Genomic DNA, 26,260 nt, shown 5'->3' with positions numbered 1-26,260 from the left:
CCACACAGCTGCCATTGTATTTTTCACTGCCACAGGGACTAGAAGCTTGATTTGTTAAGTTATTTATTTTAAAAGGGAGCCAGGGTGCTTTATTCCAGGCACACGTAAGAGCCACTGGGCTAAGAGGAGGTGAGGCAGAGGAATACCCAGTTGAATTTTAAGATGCCTTTTAATAATGTGCTGTTTTTAAAGAATGTATTCGTTTTATATGTTTTAATCAATTATATGTGTTTTATGGTGTTTTGCATTTGTGTTGTACCCCGTCTCAATCCAGAGGGAGAGACAGGTAACAAATAAATATTATTATTATTATTATTATTAATTATCATCATCTCTTTCTCGCTCATGGTGGTTTTTCTAGACGGACATGATGGGCTGAGCCAAGTCATGCTGTGTTTTACAGATTCAGGAATTTCCTGACAATTGAGCATATTTTAACTATGACTGCTTTCTGGTTGTTGTGGATGTATTTGGGTAGGCCCAGTTTCTAAAGGCTTTCTGTATAGTTTTTTGATGTGATGCCAGTGACTCATGTGAGTAATGGAATAATTGTGACCTTTTCCTGTTGCCATAGTTCTTTGACTTCCATGGCCAGTGGTGTATATGTCTCTCTCGTTTCCTCTTCCTTTTCAACAACAATTTTGTCACTCGGTATTGCTATGTCGATGAGGTATGTGTGTTTTTCTTTTTTGTCTACGGCCGTTACGTCTGGTCGGTTGCAAGGTATTGTTTTGTCAGTATGAATTGTTCTGTCCCAGTATATTTTATGATCTGCATTTTCCAAGGTTGTTTCGGGTGAGTATGCATTGTATGGTGTAGCTCGTTTGATGAGGTTGAATTTGATGGCCAGTTCTTGGTGAATTATTTTTGCAGCTGTATTGTGCCTGACCGTATAGTTCATTCCTGCCAGAATTTTACACCCTCCCGTTACATGGTTTATTGTTTCTTGGAATCGATGGCATTTCCTGCATAGCTCTGTTGTTAACATTGTTATCTTTTATGATGTATTTTTGGTAGTTCTTGGTTGCTATAACTTGATTCTGAAAGAAAACCCAATCACATACACTCCTGTTATTCCTCATGGTTTGAGGAATGGAAATGGATGGCTTAGCCTAAGCATCCTGGCTGGAGAGGTCCTGCCCCACAGGTCTAGGAAGGCGACTGTCCCCCATCCACCACCCAGGAGCGTAACACATTTATCTGATCCAGCCTCCCAGCTAGAGGAGGGAGGAGAAAACCCAGTGCCCTCCAGACAGGGCCAGCCTTATGGGTGGTGAGCTGGGCGGGGGCAGCAGCCAAGCTGAACTGAGGGGGGCACCAAGCTGAGCCCAATGGCTGTGAGCTCGGATGGCAAAAAGCAAGTGTCGGCAATCTTTCTTTCAAAGTTCTACAGGTTGCCTGGGTAATAACTAAAATCCCCCACTTCAGTTAGCTGCAAAATGTGTTTCTTTTTCAGTTTCCGCTTCGATGCCGTTTGAGCTAGATAAAAATCAGAAGAACACCGCTTTACTTCGAGGCAACTTTACCAAATACGTGCAACAATCCGCGCACGAGGTCCCCAGCTTTGTGCACCTATGCCTGAGTCCTTATAGGGGGCAGTCGCAGGGCCCCCCAACATCACACGGGGCCCATAATTCCTCTGCAAAGCTGGCCATGGAGGGGGGGGAGGGCACCAAAGGTACCCCTCGCCCAGGGTGGGATTTATCCTAAGGCCGGCCCTGCCTCCAGACACTTTGGACGACAACTCCCATACATGCCGCCCAGCACGGTCAACGGTCAGGGAACATGGGAGCTGTGGTCCGAAACACCTGGAAGGCACCTGCGTAGCAGCTCATTCCCACCACGGCAGCCGTTTTCTGAATGGGCAAGCCCCTCTGCTGAACGCGCCCGCTGACCTCAAAGGGTGGAGAGCCCTGATGTACACAGAGCCCCAGCCTTTTGGGAGAAGAGCACGCGGCACCGCGGGCAAGGTCAAGGGGCGGGCGTTTAAATTGGCTCTACGGCCTTTTCCTCACCTGAAGGGCAGGCAGGTACTTCGGCAGCTCTTGCTTCAGCTCCACCGGCGGCGACACGGGCGAGTCGGGGAGGTAATCTCCCTCCGTCATGGCGTTGGACTGTGGGCTGGCCTCCCCGGCCTCCTCTTCCTCGCCTTCGCTTCCTGCGGAATCCCGGTCAAACCTCGACTCTGTAACTTTAAACGTCAGAATCAAATCGCGGAAGCAAGCGGCCGTTTCGGGCTGCTCTCCCGAAGCTCAAACGCAAGGCATGAGGACCGTTCGGAGGTAGACTGCCTCTGACCGTGGAGGCTCTATTGGAATGACGTGGTTATTAGTTCCTCTAACTCCCGCGAATCTGTCCAATCCGGGTTTTTTTTTTAAAAGCCACCTATGCCAGTGACCGCTGCCACATCTTGTGACAGTGAATTCTGAAAGTTAAATACAGCTTGGGTTGAAGCAGCATTTCTCCTTTTGCCGCTCCAGTACATAATGCCAATCAGAGCAATATCTGTGCTCATCAGCTGCTAATATTTTTATTTGGGGAGCAGGGAGAAAGCCCTTCCTGAGAGGTTCTTGCTCAATAATAACAATAATTCACAATGCTAAACAATAATTCACAATTCAATTTTAAAAATATTTTTGACTGTTTTTATGTTTTAACTGTTTATATGTTTTTCACTGTTGTTCCCCTCACCCCACCCCCAATGGGCATGGCGGTCCTGAGGAGTAACGTACCCGGTCCCCGGCTCCTCGCGGTTACTCATGAGAAGCCGAGACGAAACTGGGATGGCGGCCCACACCTCCCACGGAGACTGCAGGGAAAACCGGGATAGAAGTGTAGGGCTATATCCCGGGGAGGGGTCATCCCTGCCTGCTCCTGGGACCCCCTGCGCGTCATGTGGATACACAGGGATGATCCTGGGGCGACCCCCGGGAGAGTGCCCCATCTAGCCACGCCCTAGCACTGTGGGCTTTACTCTTCTGTAATCGCTTGCAGGCCCGCACCACTGCCAAACTTTCTCCTGCTCACATATCTCTGGATCCAACCCGTGAACGTGAGAATCAGTTGGAAAAAATGTGGGAAAATCTGGATTGTTCACACCCACACCCCCTTCACAAAAGCAACCGTTTGAGGATTAATATGGTCACGGAAAATGAGGGAGGAGGGTTATACAAAGCCAAGTTGAGCACTTGTTATCTTACCAACAGGAATGTGGTCTCCGTTTTCCCTTTCCTCCTCTTCACTCATTTCGTCTTCGCTCACCTCTTCTGTAATACACCGGGGGGGGGGGGGGGAGATGGAAAGAATGAGCATCAAAAAATCCATCTTAGAAATAAAACTAAAAGCTATTCTACCTCCAACACAGACAGAAATAATGAAATTCTGAACTATACCACTGCAGACGGTGATGTTTTTGAATGCTCATATTTAAAAAAAAAAACTCACTAAACCTTCCTGTATGTAGTAATCTAGCTTAGCAGGGGGAGGGATGTGCTAGTTTTCAACATGCAGGGACTGCACTAATTTTCTACATTTACATAGTTCCAAATACAGGGAACGTATCTGAAGTCGTACTTTGCCAAGAATTCTACCACTTTACGTTGCGCTCCTATGTTTACTTACCCGGGATTAACCCGTGCTGAATATAATGGGATTTACTTCTGAGTAAGCATGCCTAGGGTTGCAGGTTTTGTGTGACGTGTATGAATACCTCTAAAGAATAAGAGACGTTCTTTTGCGGAAGTAGCGGAGATTCTTTTTTAAAAAAAACTTCGCCCAGTTTCTTCCTCTACTGTCCTTGCCTCTGCTGTATCCCCCCCCACGTCCGTCTTAAATGATATCGTAAACTCCACAGAGCAAAAGCGTGCTCATTTGGCACAGAATGTTGACTTTGGGGCAGCGAGGGAGGGGTTAGAAAACTGGGGCAGGGACGATGGGAAGGGAGTGTTTAGAATCCTGAACAGGGCACCGTCCACACTGGAATATTTTGTTACTGGTTCCACCTGTCGTAATACGACAGGTGGGACCCTAATAAAAGCAATGAGTGAGGGAGGAAGCAGCAGCCAGGCACCTCTCCAACGTGCCTGGGTCCAGCTCCAGCTGAGAGCCCCCTCCCTCCTGCTGTCAACTGTAACTGCTGAACTTTGCAACTAAGATTGTAGTGCCTGAATTTGCTTTCCTTTCCCCCCTCCTCCTCCTCCTCCTCCCAATCCCCTTTCCTTTTGTGTCATGTCTTTTAGATTGTAAGCCTGTGGGCAGGGACTGTCAAGAAATACTTTTGTAAGCCGCCGTGAGAGCCTTTTTTGGCTGAATGGCGGCATAAAAATCCTTAAATAAATTAAATAAATAAATAAATGTTTTAGTATTGCTTTTATTATGCTTGCTACAACCGTTGGTTGAAACAATAAAGCTTTACTACTACTACAGCTCAGGTCCTGGTTATCTGAAAGACCGTCTTCTCCAAAAGGAGCCTGCCTGTGCTCTGAGGTCTTCTGGGGAATCCCTTCTTTCAGTCCCACTGCCATCCCAGGCGCACCTGATGGGTACACACAGGAGAGGGCCTTCTCGGTGGCTGCTCCAAGGCTCTGCAACTCCCTTCCCAGGGAGGCTAGGCTGGCTCCCTCTGTGCTAAAGTTTCAGAGGCAGGCAGAAACTCTGCAGAGGCCACTAGTGAGGGAGGAAGCAGCAGCCAGGCACCTCTCCACCGTGCCTGGGTCCAGCTCCAGCTGAGAGCCCCCTCCCTCCTGCTAGCAACTGTCAACTGTCACTGCTGAACTTTCCAACTAAGATTGTAGTGCCTGAATTTGCTTTCCTTTCCCCCCTCCTCCTCCTCCCTCCCAATCCCCTTTCCTTTTGTGTCATGTCTTTTAGATTGTAAGCCTGTGGGCAGGGACCGTCCAGAAATACTTTTGTAAGCCGCCGTGAGAACCTTTTATTGGCTGAATGGCGGGATAAAAAAAAATGCTTAAGTAAATAAATAAATAAAAAACGTCACCAGGCTTTTGGAACTATACTGGACCTGTGTTAATGCATTGGATCCCCCCTCCCCGCTTTTTAACCTGTTGCAGTTTTTTTAAAATTTTTAACATGTTTTTAATTTTACTGCAGGGACTGTCAAGAAATACTTTTGTAAGCCGCCGTGAGGGCCTTTTATTGGCTGAACGGCGGCATAAAAATCCTTAAATAAATAAATAAAATAAATAAATTCTATTTTAACTTTTGTAATTTATATTTACATGTTTTAATCGTACATGTTTTAATCTTGTAAACCTGTATAAAGCACCAAAAAGGCACACAACTACTCCAAACACCAATAAAAGGTGATAATGATCAAATAACCCATTTATTTACAATTTATAAGGATATATAAAACCAACTGATGTGTCTCAAAGTGGTTAACAATCACAATGTTGGGTACTATAATAACCAATAATATATATCATACATGCAAGAATACAAATCTAATACAGTCCAACAATATTACAGACTTTTAAAAGCATGTATGATTTTGTATCTACTGTTGTTTTTATACTGTTTTTATGTTTTTAAATAATTTTTGTATACTTTTAATGTTTACTATTTTTAATTGTTGTAAACCGCCCAGAGAGCTTCGGCTGTGGGGCGGTATATAAATGCAATAAAATAAATAAATAAATAAATAAATAAATGATATATATTATCGGTTATTATAGTATCCAACATTGTGATTGTTAACCACTTTGAGACACATCAGTTGGTTTTATACATCCTTATAAATTGTAAATAAATGGGTTATTTGATAATTACCACCTTTTATTGGTGTTTGGAGTAGTTGTGTGCCTTTGGGGCACTTTATATAGTACTAGTTAATAACTACTGCCTTCCATTACTTGTGTTAATCTTGTAAACCGCATTGAGTCCCAGTACTGGAAAAAGGGCAGGATATAAATAATAATAATAGTTATAATAATAATTATTATAATAATAATGGCAATGCTAGAGTACATAGTAGAAACATGCGATTTGGGAAGAGTTACTTTCTGCCACTTACCAGCAGACTGCTCGGACACTTCTTCAGAGTTGCTTCCCGTTTCCTCTTCCTCCTCCTCCTCTTCTTCCTCCTCCTCCTCCGATTCCTCACTACTGGACTCCTCCTCCTCCTCCTCTTCCTCCTCCTCCTCCTCTTCTGAACCAGATCCCGATTCCCCTACAGAAAACACCAGACATAGAAAGCAGCCCCAAACACCCAAGCTGATAAAACAGAGCTGACGCTAGCTCAGGAACCCGGCCAATTCCTGACTTCCCAGGGGCGGGCTACCTGACGACGTTTCTGCTGAGCTGGTTTTTCTTTCGCTGTCGCTAATATCCTGTAGATCTGAAAGAGGGTCCCTCTCCTCCGGCTTTTCCTCTTTCACTGTAAAAAAAAATAATAAATAGGGAGGGGGAGAGAAATCCCACTTCTCAAATGTACCAAGGAATGACAGCTTTATTGCTGACTGCCTAATATTGTTGCACGGTAATTGCTAAATTAAAAATCTAAAGGGCATAAGGCTAACCTGTGCTCCAGAGTGAGGTCAACCAACACGGGATGATTAAGGGATGCACAGCAATCCCCCCACCCCACCCGCATTCAAATATTTTAGCATCCTTTTAAAAGTTGGCTGCATTCAGACAACGCAATAGTCAATGGTGGGTTAATAGTCAACTCCAGGGTTGATTATCGAGGGGATACTCCCCACACGTCAGGATTATAATCAACCGTGGTGTGGATTAAGGTCAGCGTCAAGTCGGCTATTAATCAACGGTGTGTTTGATTGACACATCCCCTCCCTCTCTCCTCCCCGCCTCATCAAAGTCCTCCCACTGGTATCCCATCAGCCATTGCAAGTTCTGCTGGATGGACTAGAAGGGCAGCTGCTGCTTTGGTCGCTCTTGCCAGAAGACTCTGTAGTTGCTGAAAATAACCAACCGTGGGCAATGAAATAGTCAATGGTGCCCGACATTATTACAATTTCTGTGCACCAAGGACAAGCAAGTCCTAGGTTGCAAACGGAGACTACAACTCTCAAATGCAAGAGCAAGATGCATTTCTGCCTCTAGGGGGCAGCACTGCCACTGAAGCAGAGACTGAAACTAATAGTGATCGCTATAGGTCAGAAAATGAGTCTGATTAAATTTCATGCATATTCATTGAATCTTGGTTCCCCCTTTTTTCTCAGTTCTTTTTATGGGAATGGGGGCTTTATGTCTTGACACTGGAGGACTAGCGGAGACGTAAATAAATTTCTTTCTTCAGTTGTTGTTTTTTAAAATTGTTTTTTGCCTGCTCCTCATAAACTGGCAGAACCAAAGAGGTCCCTTACAGTTAAAAAGTAAATTAAATTCGTAATAATTGTTTGAATACACTGTACTTTTAATATACCAAATGTAATAATTTTATGCCAAACCAACTTGGACATAATTACATTTTATGTTACTAAAGTAACAAAGTGACTTTCAATCTGTAAAAAGTGCTAATACGGCATTATTTCAATTTTTCCGAAAATTTCTGTTTCCCCCCCAAAAAAACCCAGAAAAAAAATGGGTTTTTTTCCCATGGCTTCAAAATTTCCAGAAATTTTACATCTCTACCCGCAACCCGGTGCATTCAGATTCAGAGGGTACCTGGCTTTCTGATCTCGCCTTGTTCAAGTTTTTCTCTCTGCTGCCGCAGAGGGCTACGGCTCCAAATCCTTACTTTCTCCCCGTATTCTTCTCGCACCGTTCTATGATGTGCTGAAACTGGTAGACACAAGAGAGTACACTTTGTGAGCATTGACCTGAAAACATCTCTCCTGTCCTGCGATCTTGCGTTCCACACTAACTTCACGGCACTACTGAGACGAGAACCTCTCTCTCTCTCTCTGCCCGCCGACGCGGCCCAATACGGAGCCACGTGAAGCGGACGGATTTTTAAACCCTCTTCTCCTTTGAAAATTCGCTTTGGCAACGGGACAAGTGGGGCCTGCAACGGAAAGTCTCCATGTGAATGCGGAGTGCTGCTGTTTGGGATTCCAGGAGCGCCATCGCATTCCCTCTCCCACTGACACCAGTCTTCCCGTTTTGTTCTCATCAGTCAAACCAGGGTTCCACGGCCGCTACGTATGACAGTGTTTTGGGGGGGTTCTCAACAGTTTTGTCGTACTTCTGCAAACTTTAGGATTCCCCTGAGCCTACTGGTACCTTCCTCTTGTGCAGGGGTGCTGCGAACTGGCTACACGAGTAACAGCACTCAAGAGCCTGAGCGTTAGAAACAGAGGGAACAGTACTACGGTAATAGACCCTAAGTAATTTATAGCTCTAAAACAACAACGGGATGTATTCAACAATGACTCCAATATAATGCAAGACAAATGAAAATGTATTGAGAGTTAATTGTTGATGTAAGCAAGGGCATAACTCTATAGGAATGGTATCTGGAATCTTTGATGAGAGGAGGCCGCACGTACCAGTGATACCTTAGTCCCTTTACCTTCAAGCTCAGTGCGGCTGTCTGCACCACACCGGCAGCCCACCATGGGTGCTGAGGCTAGTGTGTATGCCCATCATTTTGAACATGCCATCGTCGTGTTATGCAAATCCAGCAAGCCTATGCGGCAGGGTCTTGCTATTTACTGTTTTACTCTGTACAGCACCATGTACATTGATGGTGCTATATAAATAAATAATAATAATAATAAGTGTGGATTATGCAAGGGTTAAACAACCCTTTCATAACCCACGGTCTGTCTTAACCCTCGCATAACCCATGATCGCCAGGTACACATGACACAGCACCCGCTGAGCGGAGGTTGGATGTGGGACGTGGCTGGTGTCCGCTTGCACCACGGCTCATGGTGAAATAAATAACCCACAAAAAGCCCCAGCGTGTTGTCCGAACCAGGTCATTTTCTCCCGGAGTTATGAAGAGAGAAAATACTGATTAGCTTAACACTTAACCGCTATGGTGCTGCTCCCACCTTGAACGTGCAGCATTTCAATTCTCTCATGCCCTTAAACTGAAACCCTAAAATTAAAAGCAACAAAAAACAATCCACACTGAAAGCTCACCAACAATCAACGCCTTAATTGGCCCAGGAAACGGCACAGCTAGTTCAATATATTTTTTCATAGCCATTTCTATACGGTTTGGTGTTGCTTTTTTAGAAAAACCGTAGTATTTTTAATACCCATTTGAATATGGATTTTTTAAAAGAACACCCCCCCCCACCATGCTTTAATTAATTTTAGCTAAATCATGCCCTGCACAGCCTTCTTTAAAAAAGGAAAATAAAGCAACTAGGGGGCAGATACAGAAGGTAAAGGGGCTCAACTACCTCTCTGTCACTCTGCAGTTGAAGCACAGCAAGAAAAAGTACGGTTTATCGTAACGCCATTATGCGACGGGGCAGCACGCTACACATGCCAAATCCGCTTCGGGTTCAGGCTTTTTACGGCACTGCAGAGGTATTAGACTGTAGTTTATTTATTTTCAATGCATTTACTATATCCTGCCCTTCCTCCAAGGAACGGATTGATTCAAATCCCGTTTTATCCTGACAACAACCCTGTGAGGTCGGTTAGACTGAGAGACGGCGACTTCCCCCGTCCCCCAAGACCTCCGTGAGCTTTGTGGCCGGGCGGGAGTTTCAACATGGGACTGTCCAACGCTCTAACTATTACACCATAGTGGCCACAGTCGGACATCACAACAACGTGAGCGCAAAAGAGGCAAGCTCTGGTGCTTAGAGAATTCGGATATTATTTTTTTATTATTTGTACCCAAATGAGCACCTTTGGATAAAAATTTTTAAAAAAATTATATGGAGCACCTTTGGATAGAAATAATAAAAAAAATTATACGGAGCACTTTTGGATACAAATTTTTAAAAATTTATACAGAGCACCTTTGGATACACATAATACCCTGTTTCCCCGAAAGTAAGACATCCCCCGAAAATAAGACCTACTTCCAGTTTTGCCTCTCGCTGTAATATAAGGCATCCCCCCGAAAATAAGACCTTTTTTTTTGTTCAACAATAAATGTGTACCGTATTCTTCTTCATGGAAAAATAAGACATCCCCTGAAAATAAGACCTAGCGCATCTTTGGGAGCAAAAATTAATATAAGACACGGTCTTATTTTCGGGGAAACAGGGTAATAAAAATTCTACGGAGCACCTTTACAAATATTTATATATATATATATATATATATATATATATATATACACAGAACACCTTTGGATACAAATAAAAAAAAATTATACAGAGCACCTTTGGATACAAATGATAAAAAAATAAAATACGAATTCTCTAAGCACCAGAGTTTGTCTCTTTTGCACTCACGTTATTTAGTGCATTTTCCCCCTCACAGACACACCCAGACGTCACAACAACCCAGGTTATTTTTTAAAAACCTTGGGTTGTCGTGAACAAGCGAGAGCAAGCAAGCGTGCTAGCTCTCAGCGGTTTGATCGCTCCTGCAGTAGCAAAGCAACCGAGATATGCTCCAGCTACGGGATGTTTATCATGACATCTGAACCTAGAACCCTGGGTTGTTGGAGGAGAGACAACCCAGAGTTGGAACTCCCGCAACAATCCGTAAGGAAAAAAGGAGAGAAATTGAAAAGATAAGGGGGGGAAAGAAGAAGAGAAATTGAACTCCAAGGAGGAAAAAAGAAAATAATATATATGCAGCATTCTCATGAAGGGAAAAACAAAATTCTAACGAGAGAGAAGCTTCCAGTGATGGTCAAAAGAGAACTGAGGCGGGCGGTTGCGTAGTGAGACGGTGGGGGAGAGGTTCCTGCCAAAAACAGCGTGCCTCAGCTTCAGAAGCTCCCCGAATTGTAATTCCACGCAGGCGCAGAGCCCACGTGTGTGAATTCACAGATGATGACAAATAACCCAGAGTTAGAAACCCGCAACAATCCAGAGTTCTGGGTTTTGGACGTCATGATAAATAGCCCTGGATTTTTTAGCTTCTCCTGCTGGGACCCGGCATGGTTGCTCCCCATCATTCACAATAACCCAGTTTGTAAACCGCCCAGAGAGCTTCGGCTAAGGGGCGGTGTTTAAATATAATAAATAATAATAATAATAAAAAAACAGGTCTGGGGTGTCAGGATGCATGAAGGCAGTCACTGCCACACAGACCCTAGACGACTTCTGACCCTCTTGGGACAGGATATGAAGGTTAGCAGCTATCGTCTGCTCCTGGACATGAATTTGATCGGGTTGCATTCCTGACATCTCTAGGGGCGTTCATGGCTTCCTTAGCTGTCTGCTTCGGTCAAAATGGCTCAGCAATCTCTGGAACGTTTGCCCTTAAGTGTCCTCTCTTGGTTTGGTAGTTGACTCCTTGGGGGGAGGGGGGGGTTAAGAAGATGAGGGCAGTGAAATGGCCAGAGCGAGGGCAGAGTACACTGCATGGCAATTGTCGCCAACCGGGTGTCTTACGGGCATAGCCAATGGTCAGGAATGCTGGGACATGTAGTCAAAAACACTTGGTAGGGCACCAGACAAGGGAAGGCTGATGCAGGATCTACTCTGCGGTAGCAAAAGGAAATCGTACTCTTCTACCATCAACATGCCCCGCAAAATGTAGTGGCCAAGACCTCGGGACTCCACTGTGAAAGCAGATAAGAGCAGCTTGTATTTGTATGGACTTTCATAGAATAGTAGAGTTGGAAGGGGCCTACAAGGCCATCAAGTCCAACCCCCTGCTCAAGGCAGGAATCCACCTTAAAGCATCCCTGACAGACGGCTGTCCAGCTGCTTCTTAAAGGCCTCTAGGGTGGGAGAGCCCCCCACTTCCCTAGGTCATGGGTTCTACTGTCATACCGCTCTAGCAGTCAGGAAGTTTTTCCTGATCTCCAGTCGGAATTTGGCTTCCTTTAACTCGAGCCCGTTATCCCGCGTCCTGCACTCTGGGAGGATCGAGAAGAGATCCTGGCCCTCCTCTGTGGGACAACCTTTCAAGTATTTGAAGAGTGCTCTCATGTCTCCCCTCAATCTGCTCCTCTCCAGGCTAAACATGCCCAGTTCTGTCAGTCTTTCTTCATAGGGCTTTGTTTCCAGACCCCTGATCATCCTGGTTGCCCTCCTCTGAACCCCCTCCAGCTTGTCTGCATCCTTCTTGATGCAGGGTGATCCAAAGCACCTTGTGGTCAGGTGTTGATGGATTCTGTTCAGTTTCTGTAGCCTGAGGACTTTTGGGAGAGGTGAGGCTGACCATATCTGTGCGTGACCCACTGTCTAAGGGAGGCCTGTAAAGTCGGGAACCAGAGACAGACGCTTCTTTGCATGTGAAGGTACATTTCCATCAGCACTGAAGGCCACAGGAATGCTTTTACCGACAGAAACCTTCCCCGCATGCCAGTGATTTGGCAAATTATCTCAACGAGAAACCCGCCACTCAAGTGCCGAGTACAGCCTCCCAATCCTCACTGCCCGGGTGTAGAACGGTACAGGCTGTAGCATAATGGAACGCAGAAGGTTTCAGATCCAGTCTCCAGCATCTCCCGGTAAGACTGGGAAGAAGCCCTGTCTCAAACCCTGGACCGCAGTTGCCAGTCACTGCAGATAAATACTAAGCTAGATGCACCAAGGGTCTGACACAGTATCGCAGCTTCCTATGATCAACACTGGGAACGCTTGCCGCGGCATTAACCAGCCTTGTACTTGCCTGGTCGCCATAGGTGACCAGGATTTCCATGCAGGCGAGCACTCCGTCGCCACTCGCCCACGCCATTTCCTTCCTCCGTGGCCATCACAGAAACGTAGCGGGCTGGAGGAGGAGATACAAAGCAATCCTGCTGCTGCCAGTCTGGGTGGTAAAAGTCCTATTTATTTAATTTATAGCCTGCCTTTTTACCTCCAAGGAACCCAAGGCGGCGTACATAATCCTCCTCTTCTCCATTTTATCCTCACAATAACAACCCTGTGAGGTAGGTTGGGCTGAAAGTCTGTGACCGGCCTGAAGTCCCCCCAGTGGGTTTCCATACCCGAGTGGGGACTAGAACCCGGGTGTCCTGACTCCTAGTCCGACACTCTAACCACTTTAAACTAACCTAAGAGGATAGTACACAGTTGCCTGTTCCGTTGGACGATGGTTTCTTTTTAGAAAGGCTCTCTCATGACAAAAGAATAAATAAGTATGGTAAAAATCTAATAATGCTTGCCTACCTACATTCTCTGATAATTTTGAACGGTAGTGTAGTTGACGATTCTAACGGTCACTACACATACCTCTCTCATAGGGGGGGGGCAGTGTAGTAGACTATTTTATAATTTCCCCTGACCTGCTCCGCAACATCAAAAAATTTTCAGTGGAAGATAGGCCTGAAAGCGACCATTTCCCAATCAAATTAGCGATGCAAGCCTTGGATACGCGAACTAGCGTCAAAAAAACCTACTCCATCAAGCTGGGTCCCACAGGTAGCAGACGGATCAAATGGTCAGGATCCCTGAGTTCCAAAGTATTAAATTTGCTACACGGTCCAATCCTCATGGGTTTTAAAGAGCAGATTGAAAAGAGGATAGTAGGCTGAGTTTCCACACTGACGGGTGGAGGAGAGGGTTTCCCTCCTCTGCGTCCAGCATGGATTTGGAGAAAAGCCATTGGCGTTTTGGTGGGCTTATTTACAAGGCTGATACAAATGCAGTAAGAAAATAAACAAGCACGTCCCGTCACCCCCCGAGCGATCAAGTGTCATTCAAGCAAAGGAAGGCAGCCCTCAGCCCCATTTTACACCCCCCCCCCTCCAAGCTACTTACTCTCTCGTCTGGCTTCCCGTTCTTTACGCTTTTCCTCAGCACGCCTCTCCCGTTCTTTTATCTCCCGCTGCTCTTTCTGCTGTTCTCTCATTTTCCTCTCTCGTTCCCGCTTCCGCTCCAGCTGCTCCAGCCGGTCCCTAGGGAGGTTTCATGTGCCCGCGTTATTTTTACTCTTCCTTTGCTACTCATCACTTTGCTGTTCATCTCTTGGTGGATTTGGAGAGGTCTGGCGTTTTGTTTAGGGTTTCTCTCTCTCTCTCTCTCTCTCTAAGGCAGCCTTCCTCAACCTGGGGCGCTCCAGATATGTTGGACTACAACTCCCAGAATGCCCCAGCTGGCTGGGGCATTCTGGGAGATGCAGTCCAACACATCTGGAGCGCCCCAGGTTGAGGAAGGCTGCTCTAAGGGCATTCATGGCCTTAGCGATTTATATTTCAGGGCACAAAGGAGTCGCTTTAAATATCTGCACACACAGGCCACGTTTTCTCCCAGAGAGGCTTTCGTTATCCTCGCTGTCCCGAGATAGGGCAGGAACAGAGCAGTAAGAGCGTAAGAAATGACTTGGGACTCTCGCGCTGGGCTTGACTTTTCCTCTGCATGCTCCCCTAAGTTTCAAGAGTGACTTCACATGTAACATTTAGGGGCTACAGTTCAAGAAAAAACAAGCCCAACGAACGATTCAGGCGTACGGTTTTGGCAACAGTACTGTTAATGCCCACATTGAGACAACTGTATCTTGGGTTAATAATAAGCGGAGGCTTTTTGCCTGCAAATGCAGCCCCTTCGCTCCTGGTTCCATGGCATGAACAGACACACCATAAAGTCTTTAATTAACCACAGCGTCCCCGTTTTGTCCGAACAGGGGAGACCTCATGGATGGTATCAGGCTACCGCTTATCAATCTACGGTCATCCAAACTAGTACAATGTGCCCCAAACACACACACACACACACAGAACTAGAAATATATGTGCAGAGCCCATAAGTCAAGTACATAATCCTATTCACAGATTACACAGCGAGCCACAGAACATATCATACATCATTAAGGAATTTTAGCATTCGTACAATGGGAACATTTTTCGAGCCTGTCTTAGAACGCTAGTGAAATTTGATTTTCTAAATATTTCTATTGCTTTCTGTTTACAAATACAAGTAAAAGATTAGATGATGGGACTGTAAAGTAGAAATAACTAAGTATGCTGGGCTCATCCAGGATCATCCTGAATTACACCCTGTGTCTGAACCAGGAAATTATAGTAACCAGCTTCGGAACAAGCCAGGATATTAAACCGTAGTTTGATGTTGGTTTAATATACTCATTTTTCAGACGTTAGTAACCATAGTTTCCAGGTTCAGACAGAAAGGAAACTATGGTCAATCAGAGGGATTGCCCCTCTGACTATCAATTGGTGGGGACAAACCACAGGAGAAGGTTATCAGCTTCTTGCTTGGCTTGTTTACTTCTCCAAGGCATCGTGCTGGCAACTGCCAGAGACAAGTTGCTAGCCTTGATGTAAGCCGGGTCGTTCTGGGGTTCTGCTAGGACCCTATGCAAGCAATCTCATGACAACCTGTTTTTGCTAGATTTCTGCCTGAGGAGCAATCCTTACCCTGGCTCCATCCATGACTCAAAGCAGCGAAGTCTGCTCAGTTGCCCAAACCATGGCTACTGTTGCCCAACATTTTTTTAAAAAAACATAGCTAGAAAACATTAAGAAACACTGCCACCATTGTAAGAAGGAAATCTTTCTTATTTCCTGATATAGTAAAACAGAGTGGCAAAAGAGAGAGCCCCCCCCCAAAATAAAGGTGTGCATTTTATTCTGACTAACCAACAGAAGACGACTTGCAAAGTTGAGCGCTAAACCAGTTACAACTTGCAGTTTACAGTTTATTATTCTTAGACTCAGGCTTGTAAACACTCACTCATCTAATCACCCAGGGCAAGTGAGAATCGTCCTCAGGCAAGGATGCTTTTGTGGGGGGAACCCTGGCTCCTTCAAGCCATAAATGGCTATTATCATATCGGTGTGGACAGGCAGGCTTGGAAAACTGTTCTTTGCCAGTTCTGTTTCGGGACTTAGTAGCAGGCCACTTATATCCCAACGCTTCCTTTAAGGAAAACGCAAGAGCAGCTAACAGGGGGCTGCTCTGTTGAACAGGTTCATTAACTGCCCGGTTTCAACTGGCTCAGGACCATGTGAAGAGTGGGGCTGAGATGATGTCACCGAAATGAAACCGCACTGAAATTCCTTGCTGTATTGCACTCCGCTAATACCATTAAGGTATTCTGAGTCCATTCAAAAAATGCCACTCTCATTGATACCAGCTTCTGCTGAGCCAGGTAAGCAAAACTTGCCAAATGTTCATCTTATGCCTGCTTGGGTACTGTGAGAAATTGTCCAGAACCCGGAAGTCACCCGCCTGTGGGCCCTGCCAAGCCTTACTCCGTTACGCCTCCGGCTTTCGAAGTTTTACCAAGCATTGCCAATGTACTTTTCCAAGCATCTCTATGCATCCTAAGGACTAGAAACTTGCTCAGGGGAAAAAAATAAGTCGAGATTCTTAGGAAGCTGAACTACGTAAGTCAACAGCACTTTCTGTAGCTCTTCTGCAGAACTGCAGCCCACACAGTATGCGGGTGTTAAAAGTCCATACCTTTGTTTACATTGTTAAACTAGAAAAATGCTTGTTTATGTTGTTAAGCAATTATCACCTGTTCTGAAGATCATGTCCACTGCTTCCAGACAGCTATTTAGTGGCAGGTAATATAAGCACATAAACCAAGGGATCCAATGGACAATACAATTTCAAGAGAGCTGTTTCATTGATCAAGTAAAGCCCCTTGGAAGCAGATTATGGGGAGGAAATTTTGGCTGAGGCGGTGGGTGGGTGGGGATTTACCTCTCTCTCCGGGAATGCTCCCTAGCCAATTCCCTCCTTTTCTGCCTCTCCCATTCACGGCGGGCCTTATCCTGCTCTTCTCGGTGCCTTTTTCTACGTTCATGCTCACGGTCCTTCTCTTTCACCCTAGCATGCTTCCCTAATAATAAAGATACAAAGAAAAGGCCAAACCGTTACCCCCCTCCCAAAAGCCATTTGGTGCTGTAAAAAGCAAAGGAACAGGAGAAACATTGATTTCCTCGTGCCATGGCTAAGACTGGCCACTAGTTTAGGGGGCTTTAAGAAAATAGATCCATGATTGTGTCTCTAGAGGGCTCTTTGTCGTGACAGCTAAATAAAACCTCCGTGCAAGCGGGGTGGGGTGGGGGGGGGAGAGAAAATCTCTGGCCACAGCCTGGAGAATGGGCGTCGCTTTTGCACCGTTTGCGAGCGCCCGCCGGCTGTCCACTGTTGGAAACAGGACGCTAATCTAGACGGACCAATCCTTGGAGGTGCTCTTTTTGCCTTAGTGCAAGAACAGAATGCGATCTGAGCTGCTGTGGAAAGGCAGCAATGGACGGCCAACACTTCCACAGGCGGCTTTTGGACTTCCCGGAAGCATCCACCTGTGCTGTCCACTGCTGGAAACTGCATGCTGGGCTAAGATGGATCCTTGGGCTGACTGAGCAAGGTGAGTCTGAAGCGCTCTGTCAATCCACAGCCAGTAACTCCGTGATAGAACACAAGCTTTGTACGCACAAGGTTCAGACCTCGACAGTCAGAGTAAGCCATACTGAAGGATCGCCTCCTCCCATATGTACCTTCTCAGACCGTAAGATCATCTCCCGTGGTCCTTCTCTTGAAAGAGGTTCAACCTCCCTGCCGTATCGCATCCGGCTTGATGAAGAACTCTGCCGAATTCAAAAGCTGGCTTGCTTTTTTGAGACCTTGCGGCCAGCCGTTACAGCCAGTACCTTGAGTTTGCCCTCCGGCTCAAGAATGTAGGAGATTCCTTGCTGGGTCAGGCCACGATCCACCTGGTCTAGCATTGTCTGCATGAGTCCCAGTGATAAGCAGGTTCTAGGTGGCCCGACAGAAATTAGTCAGCGGTCCAGCGATGGACCTTCTGCCTACTTTTGCCCTAAGGTGTATTCTCAGCTCATGATCCATCTTTCTACATGAATTGAGCATAGGCCCTAGAACAGACTGGGGGTCCTCTGCAGACCCACTGACATGGAAAGGGTCACGTGAAGGTAGAACGCCTGGCACAGAATGGGCAATCCCTAACCGTACCCCTTGCTGTATGGAGACCGACCTGTACTTCTGCCCCCCCCAAAAAAAACACCCCACAAAATCCACTAGTTGCCATAGACGGAACACAAGCAGCTACAAGACACCGAAGGCGAAGTAAGGAGCCCGAGCACCTTCTGCCGAGTGACTGCGATGCCGACGCTTCTCTTTCCTCTTCTCGTCCTTCCGGTGGTGGGCCTTCTCCTTCCGCGACATTTGCTGGGGGGGTTTGATAGCCAGGGAGTCGTCCTCCTCTCCCCTGCGGAGCGCAAGAATAGGCGGGGAGGGAAAAACAGGGAGGAATCATGACCGGGGTGAGCCGCCATTTACTCGTCGAGCCAGAGTGAAGCGCGTTGCAAACCTCACCCTCAACAGGGTCAAAACCGACAGGGGCTGAAGTTGGCTGGGCGGTGCCCCAAGTCTGTGCTCTCCCTTCAGGAAGCTCAGGGCAGTGACACGAGGCCATTTAGACACTCCCCTGATCAGGCACCAAATAGGCCAATTTTAAAAATTTTTTTAGGTTTAACAATATAACAGATTCAAAAAAGCGAGTAATCCCAAACAGGCACACAAAGTTGTACTGCCCCGCCTGGGTCCTACACTGAGAGCTTGAAAGCAAAAACAGGATCTCATTTAATGGGCAAAGAACATCATGCTGAAGCAAAGGGCTAAAATAATGAACGTTGGTCATTATAAGAACCATGTAACTTTAAGAACTGGTGCCTCAATTGTTTTCTTCTTCCTTCCCCATCCTTTTTTCCTCTTGTGCCGTGTCTTTTAGAGTGGAAAGCTGCAGGCAGGGACTGCCTTGCTTTTAATCGATGGGGAGCGCTTAGTAAATTTGGGGCCCTTATAACTTAATTTGTTTAATGCATTTTTACTCTGCCCTTCGCCCGACAAAGCTCTCAGGGCAGCTAACAGATCCAGGCTATACAGCAGAGGGAGTGAAAGGAAACACGGGCATCATTAGCGGTGCTGAAAAGCCACCTCCATCCGGCCTCTGCTTCCTTCCATCAACTGTCACTTGATAGCAGCCATTCCATCAGAGGGAAAGGGAAGTCCATTAGCTCTGCTGAGAGACCAGCAACTTTTGACCCCTCCTCTCTCTGAACTATTCCCACGTTTTTTAAGAACTTTCAAAACAAAGAACAGGTGCTTGGGTTTTGCTTTTTCCTCTTCCCTCCCAATCCCTTTTCCTTTTATGTTGTGTTTTTTTTTTAGAGGGCAGGGGCTGTCTTATTATTGATCTGTGTGAGCTGCTGGCAGGGGCCTGTTTTGGCTGAAGATCTTGCTAGTTATTAAAAACCAGAGCAAAATTATAATCCTTCCTCCCCATTAGCGGCTTTCTTACCGGTCTTCCATAGAATCTTCCCTCCGGTAAGGTGAATTCCTGATAGTAATCTCCATGCGGTGATCTCTCAGCTCTCCCTCTTCAAGGGAATCACGCTTTGAGTCCCGATCATCAGACTATGATGGGTTAGGAAAACACACATTCATTTTGGCTTTGCAGGAACGGCACTGCTCTTTTAACTTAATCAGAGACAGTGAAAAATAGTAGCTCGGCATATCTATATATTTTTTCACTGACACCGTCAGAGAAAGAACGTGCGTGAGATGTAAGCGACGCAGACCTAATCTGTTACTGCATTAAATTATTACAGAAGAAAACAAACAAGAAAACTGGGCTACTTGAGGGCGAGATTCCTTTGAAGCAGGGGTCGGAAACCTGGGACTCACTGGGTATTTGGGACTACAGGTATCATCACCCCAATACCCGGGGATGGTGAGAGTTGTAGTCCAAAACATCCAGAGGGCATCAGTTTGCCCACCCTGGTTTTAAACGAACAGCGCTGTGTGCAAATAGGTTGGGGCAGTCCAGGCAAGTGGGTAGAGTCAGGGGACAAGATCTCCCTTCTAGCTGTGGCTGCACGTCACCCTAAACCATGGTTCAGTGTGATGTGAATGAGCAAGAATGAGCAGGTCTTGGGCTCCTATGTTTCCCCGCTCCTCCATAGCAGGGAGGAGTACATCTGGAAGTCTTTACCGCGGTTACTCCAGTCCTCAGTCTAGAAAAACTGTGGTGAACGCTAATCATGGTTAATTTCGAACAAGCAAACTTCGAATCATAGTTCAGGGTACCCTGCCTTGAGCTTCTTGGAGGGAAGGCAAGATTTAAGCGCAACAAACAAACAGGCGTGCATCTGAACAACATTCAACATGTGGGCATGCACACACAACCTCCACCGTGGGTAGGGCTTCCGTACTTTGAACCTTTCCCACTCTGGTCCATGTAGCACAATCCTATACATGTCTACTCAGAAGTAAAATGCATTGGATTAAATGGGGCTTATTTCCAGCTAAGTGGGTACAGCAGCCCTCCCCAAACTGGTGCCCTTTTGGACTACAACTCCCATCAGGAATACTGGAATTGTAGTCCAAAACACCTGGAGTTCACCATGTCAGGAGAAGGCAGGTGTGTTGTAAATTACACCACAATAAAGTAATCACAGTAAATTATACCACAATAAAGAATACAATGGCAGCACGTTCCATTTATATCACCCTTGCTTATTCAGGTACATTTAAAATTATATTTTAATTGTCATTCACATGAATTAAGACAATTCTGGTATTCTGGACTCTTCACTTGACTGCTTTTTTAAAAAAACTATATACCCTCCTTTCCATCCTGGAGTTTGTTTACATTGTGCCACTGAAAAGCAGTTATGTCCCAGCAGTCTGGATAGATGTGCTGTTACACTGATAAAAATAAATTCAGATTTGGGGGATGTTCACTTCAGTGTAATTAAAAGAGTGTCCCAGGACATGGATAATATAAACCAGCCATCTTTGCAAAGAATGCTATCGGTAAAAATGTCAAGATTTCCCAACAGGTACAAACTGAACAAAGATAACCTGTAAGATGAGATCATGCTTGTTGGGTAGTATACAGAGTAGACCTGTTGAAGTGAGTGGGCCTACTCTAAGTAGGACTACCATTGGATACTGCCCATTCTCTCCCCACCCCACCCCACCTACTGCATCGACCAGTTTTACTTTGCAGTACATTTAGGCTCAAGGTGTCACCTCAAGGTGAGCTGCATAGATTAGTCAACACAGATATTCACCTCTACCGAAATCAAAGACCCTTTCCCTTTAATAGGGAGGAAACTGGGGTCCAGGCAGAATTTTAATATCAGCAACAGAGGTGGAGCTCACCTGCTAACATACGGAAGCATGAAAGGCCTTCTTTGGTTCTAATAATAATAATAATAATAATAGTAATAATAATAATAATAATAATAATATATTTATTTATTTGTTACCCGCCTATCCCTCTGGATCGAGGTGGGGTACAATACAAATAAAAACACCATAAAATACATACAACTAATTCAAACGTTTAAACCCAGTGCATCATTAAAAGCAGCACACCATTAAAAAAGGCATCTTAAAATTCAGCTGGGGAGGCCTGCCGGAAGAGATCAGTCTTTATGGCTTTCTTAAATTCTGGAAGACTGTTAAGTTGACGAATCTCTCCCGGCAAGCCATTCCACAAACTGGGAGTGGCAGAAGAAAAGGTCCTCTGGGTAATAGTTGTCAGCCTTGGTTTTGTGGGCTGGAGTAAATACTTCCCAGAGGACCTGAGTCTGCGGGGCGGATTGTACAGGAGAAGGCGATCCTGCAGGTAGCCTGGACCCAAACCACGTAGGGCTTTAACGGTGATAACCAACACTTTATACTTCGCCCGTAAAATTAATTGGCAGCCAGTGAAGAGATTTTAAGTCTGGTGTGATGTGGTCACCCCTAGGTGTACCGGTGACCAGCCTGGCTGCCATATTTTGAACTAGTTGGAAGTTTCCGGACTAGGCACAAAGGTAGCCCTATGTAGAGCGCATTGCAGAAGTCGAGCCTCGAAGTTACCAGCGCGTGCACGACCATCTTTAGGTCTTCAGGAAGCAAGCCTCAATAAGTTGAATGGGGCTTACTCCCAAGTTGATGTGCATTGGACTGGAGCCAGCCAGTCCCAGAAGAAATCTTGGGGCATGTTTATGCCATGCCTATATCCTAAGATCGTCCCAGGATCATCCCTGTGCATCGAAATGACTCACAGGGCACACCGGGAACAGGTAGGGATGATCCCTCCATTTGCCTGGGATAATCCTTAGGTGAAGAAAGGCCCTTGGTCTCATTACGCATGGGCGAATGAGGGGGGAAGAAATACAACATTTGTACCACTGACTTCAAAGTGGGCATGCTTACATTTTTGAGGCGCTTTATGTCTGCTTTCTCCTCTTGCTCCTTGCGGCGTTTCTTCTCCTGAAGAATTTCATCTAACGTTTTCACTTTCCAAGATTCCTTTTCATCACCCATTTGCGTTAAAAAAGGCACTACGAGAGAACACAACCGCCAGATAAGGCTGCTGCTATCCTATCATGGGCCAAATGCATTCATGCCCTAATTACACCCAGTGCAAAAGCAAGGAAAACCCCATGGGGGAGTAAAAAGCCTCCTGCTACCAACTGTCTCTGGAGAGGCCACCAGTGAGGGAGGAAGCAGCAACCAGGCACCTCTCCACCATGCCTGGGTCCAGCTGAGTGCCCCCTCTCTCCTGCTACCAACTGTCTCTGGAGAGGCCACCAGTGAGGGAGGAAGCAGCAGCCAGGCACCTCTCCACCGTGCCTGGGTCCAGCTCCAGCTGAGAGCCCCCTCCCTCCTGCTTTCAACTGTAACTGCTGAACTTTGCAACTAAGATTGTAGTGCCTGAATTTGCTTTCCTTTCCCCCCTCCTCCTCCTCCCTCCCAATCCCCTTTCCTTTTGTGTCATGTCTTTTAGATTGTAAGCCTGTGGGCAGGGACTGTCAAGAAATACTTTTGTAAGCCGCCGTGAGAGCCTTTTTTGGCTGAATGGCGGCATAAAAATCCTTAAATAAATAAAATAAAAAGAAAAGCCAAAGGCAAAGGTAGAACCAGGCAATCTTCAAAACGGAATGTTTACAAAAGTTTATTTACAGTGCCAAGGTCCCGCCTACGCGTTTCGAAGAGCGCAGTTGCGTTCGAAACGCGTAGGCGGTACCTTGGCTCTGTAAATAAACTTTTGTAAATATTCCGTTTTGAAGATTGCCTGGTTCTACCTTTGCCTTTTCTTTTTACTAATTACACCCAGACTGAGGCTGCTGTAAGGCGTTCTGTATGCGGGTCTATCTCTGAAAAGCATCTGAGAGCTACAGTCAGCTCAAAATGAAGCAGCCAGACAGTTAGAAGATCTGTGTCACACAAAGTACAAAATAGAACACCAGTGCTGTTTGCAGCACAATTTTTGTGAACCGCCCAGAGAGCTTCGGCTATTGGGCGGTATAAAAATGTAATAAATAAATAAATAAATAAATTGCTTATTATTAGGGGCAGAGGCAGCTGCCTTGGAGAAGGTGAGTTCACTGATTCAGCTATTGTTCATTTCACTGGCAGCCGATCTCCATTTATCTCCAACTGCTAGGATACCCACAAGTGGTTCACACCGGCAGCACCATCACACTTTTCTTAAGGTTGTTTTTCTATGTCAGAAAAAGTGAAAGCCACAAACACACCATTCCCTCGGAGGCAATCTCGCACAGACCACATGCTGGCACTGCTAAACCCTCCTTTCCTCTCGTTCTTTCTATCTGCCGGATTTTGTGAAATCCACCCCGCATGCATTTCGTGGATTGTTTAGTGCCGTTCGTTCTGGCATCAGTTCACAGACAGATTTGATTCCCACACACACACACACACACAACCCGTTATGTGGAAAAATATGCAAATCGTTCCGTAAGAAAGTTCGCAACCGTTTATGTCAGTAACATTTAGCCTATTCCATTCAACTTTACCCCACGCATATTTCCCAACATGGCATATGTCTCTGGAGAAATGTACGTATTTACCTGCGAATAATTTTGCATAAATTCAGGGAAAGTTAAAAATAAATAAATAAATGGGAAGTCCACAGACTGCATGCCCTGGGGAGGCTGGTCTGCAGCGGATTCTTAGAAATCCAAACCCATTTTTAGTCCGGCTTGAATTTCTCCCTCATATCTCCCTGCCTGCCCACACTTCCTCCCCTCCCAGCAGGATGTTAGAGAAGGAACAGATCGCTCTTGCCAGCTGTCTGAATGGTGGCCCACCCTGAAACACACAGATGCTAATAATAATGATGATGATAATAGAGCCTTTGAACTTTGCAGTCACAAAAAGCCAGTCTAACAGACTAAAGGTTTTTAATAATGATAATAATAATAATAATAATGCTTTGAACTTTGCAGTCACAAAAAGCCAGTCTAACAAACTAAAAGTTTTTAATAATAATAATAATAGAGCCTTTGAACTTTGCAGTCACAAAAAGCCGTCTAACAGACCAAAGGTTTTTGATGATAATGATAATAGAGCTTTTGAACTTTGCAGTCACAAAAAGCCAGTCTTATAGACTATAGGTTTTTAATGATGATGATAATAATAATAATAATAATAATAATAGAGCCTTTGAACTTTGCAGTCACAAAAAGCCGTCTAACAGACCAAAGGTTTTTGATGATGATAATAATGATAATAGAGCTTTTGAACTTTGCAGTCACAAAAAGCCAGTCTAACAGACTAAAGGTTTTTAATAATGATAATAATAATAATAATAATAATAGAGCCTTTGAACTTTGCAGTCACAAAAAGCCAGTCTAACAAACTAAAAGTTTTTAATAATAATAATAGAGCCTTTGAACTTTGCAGTCACAAAAAGCCGTCTAACAGACCAAAGGTTTTTGATGATAATGATAATAGAGCTTTTGAACTTTGCAGTCACAAAAAGCCAGTCTTATAGACTATAGGTTTTTAATGATGATGATAATAATAATAATAATAATAATAATAGAGCCTTTGAACTTTGCAGTTACAAAAAGCCGTCTAACAGACCAAAGGTTTTTGATGATGATAATAATGATAATAGAGCTTTTGAACTTTGCAGTCACAAAAAGCCAGTCTTATAGACTATAGGGTTTTAATGATGATGATGATAATAATAATAATAATAGAGCCTCTGAACTTTGCAGTCACAAAAAGCCAGCCTAACGGACTAAAGGTTTTTAATAATAATAATAATAATAATAATAACAGCCTTTGAACTTTGCAGTCACAAAAAGCCAGCCTAACGGACTATAGGTTTTTAATAATAATAATAACAGCCTTTGAAATTTGCAGTCACAAAAAGCCAGCCTAACGGACTAAAGGGGGTTGGACTCGATGGCCTTATAGGCCCCTTCCAACTCTGCTATTCTATGATCATGATGATGATGGATGATAATAATAATAATAATAATAATAATAATAATAATAGAGCCTTTGAACTTTGCAGTCACAAAAAGCCAGCCTAACGGACTAAAGGTTTTTAATGTATACGTTTTACATTTTGTGATGCCGCCTTGAGGCCCAGCATTGGGCAAAAGGCGGGAAATAATAATAACCATCCTAAGGATCAGCAGCCTGAGGAGACCCAGGTTGAAATCCTCACTCGACCTCCGGGCCCGCCCGCCTGCCTGCCTGCCTCTCCCTCACAGGGTTGTTGAGCGGATAAAGGCGTGGGAAGGGGATCACGAGCCCCCCAGGAGGGCGGGCGGGAGAAAGGGCCTTTAGAAGGAAAGAGCGGCCACGTGGTGAGCGGTCACCTCCAGCCCCACACGCCGCCCTTGCAAGGTAGGCCAGCCAGCTCGCCCGCCGCCTCCCGCAGGAAGCCCCCTTCCGCGCTTTCCCGCCCGGCCCGACGGCTGAGGGAGCGGAGGCCGCGGCCCTTCCGTCCCCGTCCCCGTCCCCTCACGCTCACCTTCCCTTCCGCCGCTGCCGCCGCCACTGCCGCCTCCACGACCCCACTTGCCGGAGATGGAGTGCCCGGAAGCCCGGCGCCTGGCGGACGCGCGGCTTCCGGCGCGGGCCGGTGACGTCACGGGAGGGGGCTTTCCCGCCGCCGACGCAGAAGGTCATTCGTGCTAGAGAGGCGATCGAAAACCCATAGAGTACATAGTATAGACTCACACATCCTGCTTCACTTCCGGGACCGCTAGGATTTCTCTCTCTCTTCCGAGGCGGAAGTAAGAGATATCAAAGGAGAGTTGCCCTAGACTTACTTCATTTAGACGTACAGAGCCTGCCAAACTTCCGGGTTCCTTAGACCTATTTCTCACCCCCATAGAATTAAAGTACGAGCTGCCCATAGAAATCAATAGGGAAACCCAAGATTCCTGCGTAGGTGCGACTGAGCAAGCAGGAAAGCGTCCCTTACAAAAAAATAA

At 45.7% G+C, this 26,260-nt stretch overlaps 1 protein-coding gene across 6 annotated transcripts in view; it reads right to left on the bottom strand.

Annotated features, from left to right (window-relative positions):
* Positions 1 to 25,872, bottom strand: part of LOC134411538 (cyclin-dependent kinase 11B) — a 48,050-nt gene extending 22,178 nt beyond the window's left edge. The window contains exons 1-11 of one of the 6 annotated variants that reach the window (XM_063145385.1): positions 25,795 to 25,872; positions 22,215 to 22,342; positions 19,303 to 19,418; positions 18,086 to 18,210; positions 16,683 to 16,821; positions 13,776 to 13,912; positions 7,642 to 7,758; positions 6,296 to 6,391; positions 6,029 to 6,184; positions 3,201 to 3,266; positions 2,016 to 2,191 (exon numbers count right to left, since the gene is read on the bottom strand). In XM_063145385.1, coding sequence (XP_063001455.1) covers positions 2,016 to 2,191; positions 3,201 to 3,266; positions 6,029 to 6,184; positions 6,296 to 6,391; positions 7,642 to 7,758; positions 13,776 to 13,912; positions 16,683 to 16,821; positions 18,086 to 18,210; positions 19,303 to 19,418; positions 22,215 to 22,325 — 1,239 coding nt within the window. In that variant the 5' untranslated portion in view covers positions 22,326 to 22,342; positions 25,795 to 25,872. Of the gene's footprint in view, positions 1 to 2,015; positions 2,192 to 3,200; positions 3,267 to 6,028; positions 6,185 to 6,295; positions 6,392 to 7,641; positions 7,759 to 13,775; positions 13,913 to 16,682; positions 16,822 to 18,085; positions 18,211 to 19,302; positions 19,419 to 22,214; positions 22,343 to 25,794 lie in introns of those variants that run through there. The other 5 variants (XM_063145387.1, XM_063145389.1, XM_063145390.1 and 2 more) reach the window with 5 other exon arrangements.
* Positions 25,873 to 26,260: the final 388 nt, after the last annotated feature.

Source organism: Elgaria multicarinata, chromosome 20 (genome assembly GCF_023053635.1).
Source record: "Elgaria multicarinata webbii isolate HBS135686 ecotype San Diego chromosome 20, rElgMul1.1.pri, whole genome shotgun sequence".
Lineage (NCBI taxonomy): Eukaryota > Metazoa > Chordata > Lepidosauria > Squamata > Anguidae > Elgaria > Elgaria multicarinata.
This window is presented reverse-complemented; position numbering and strand designations above follow the sequence as displayed.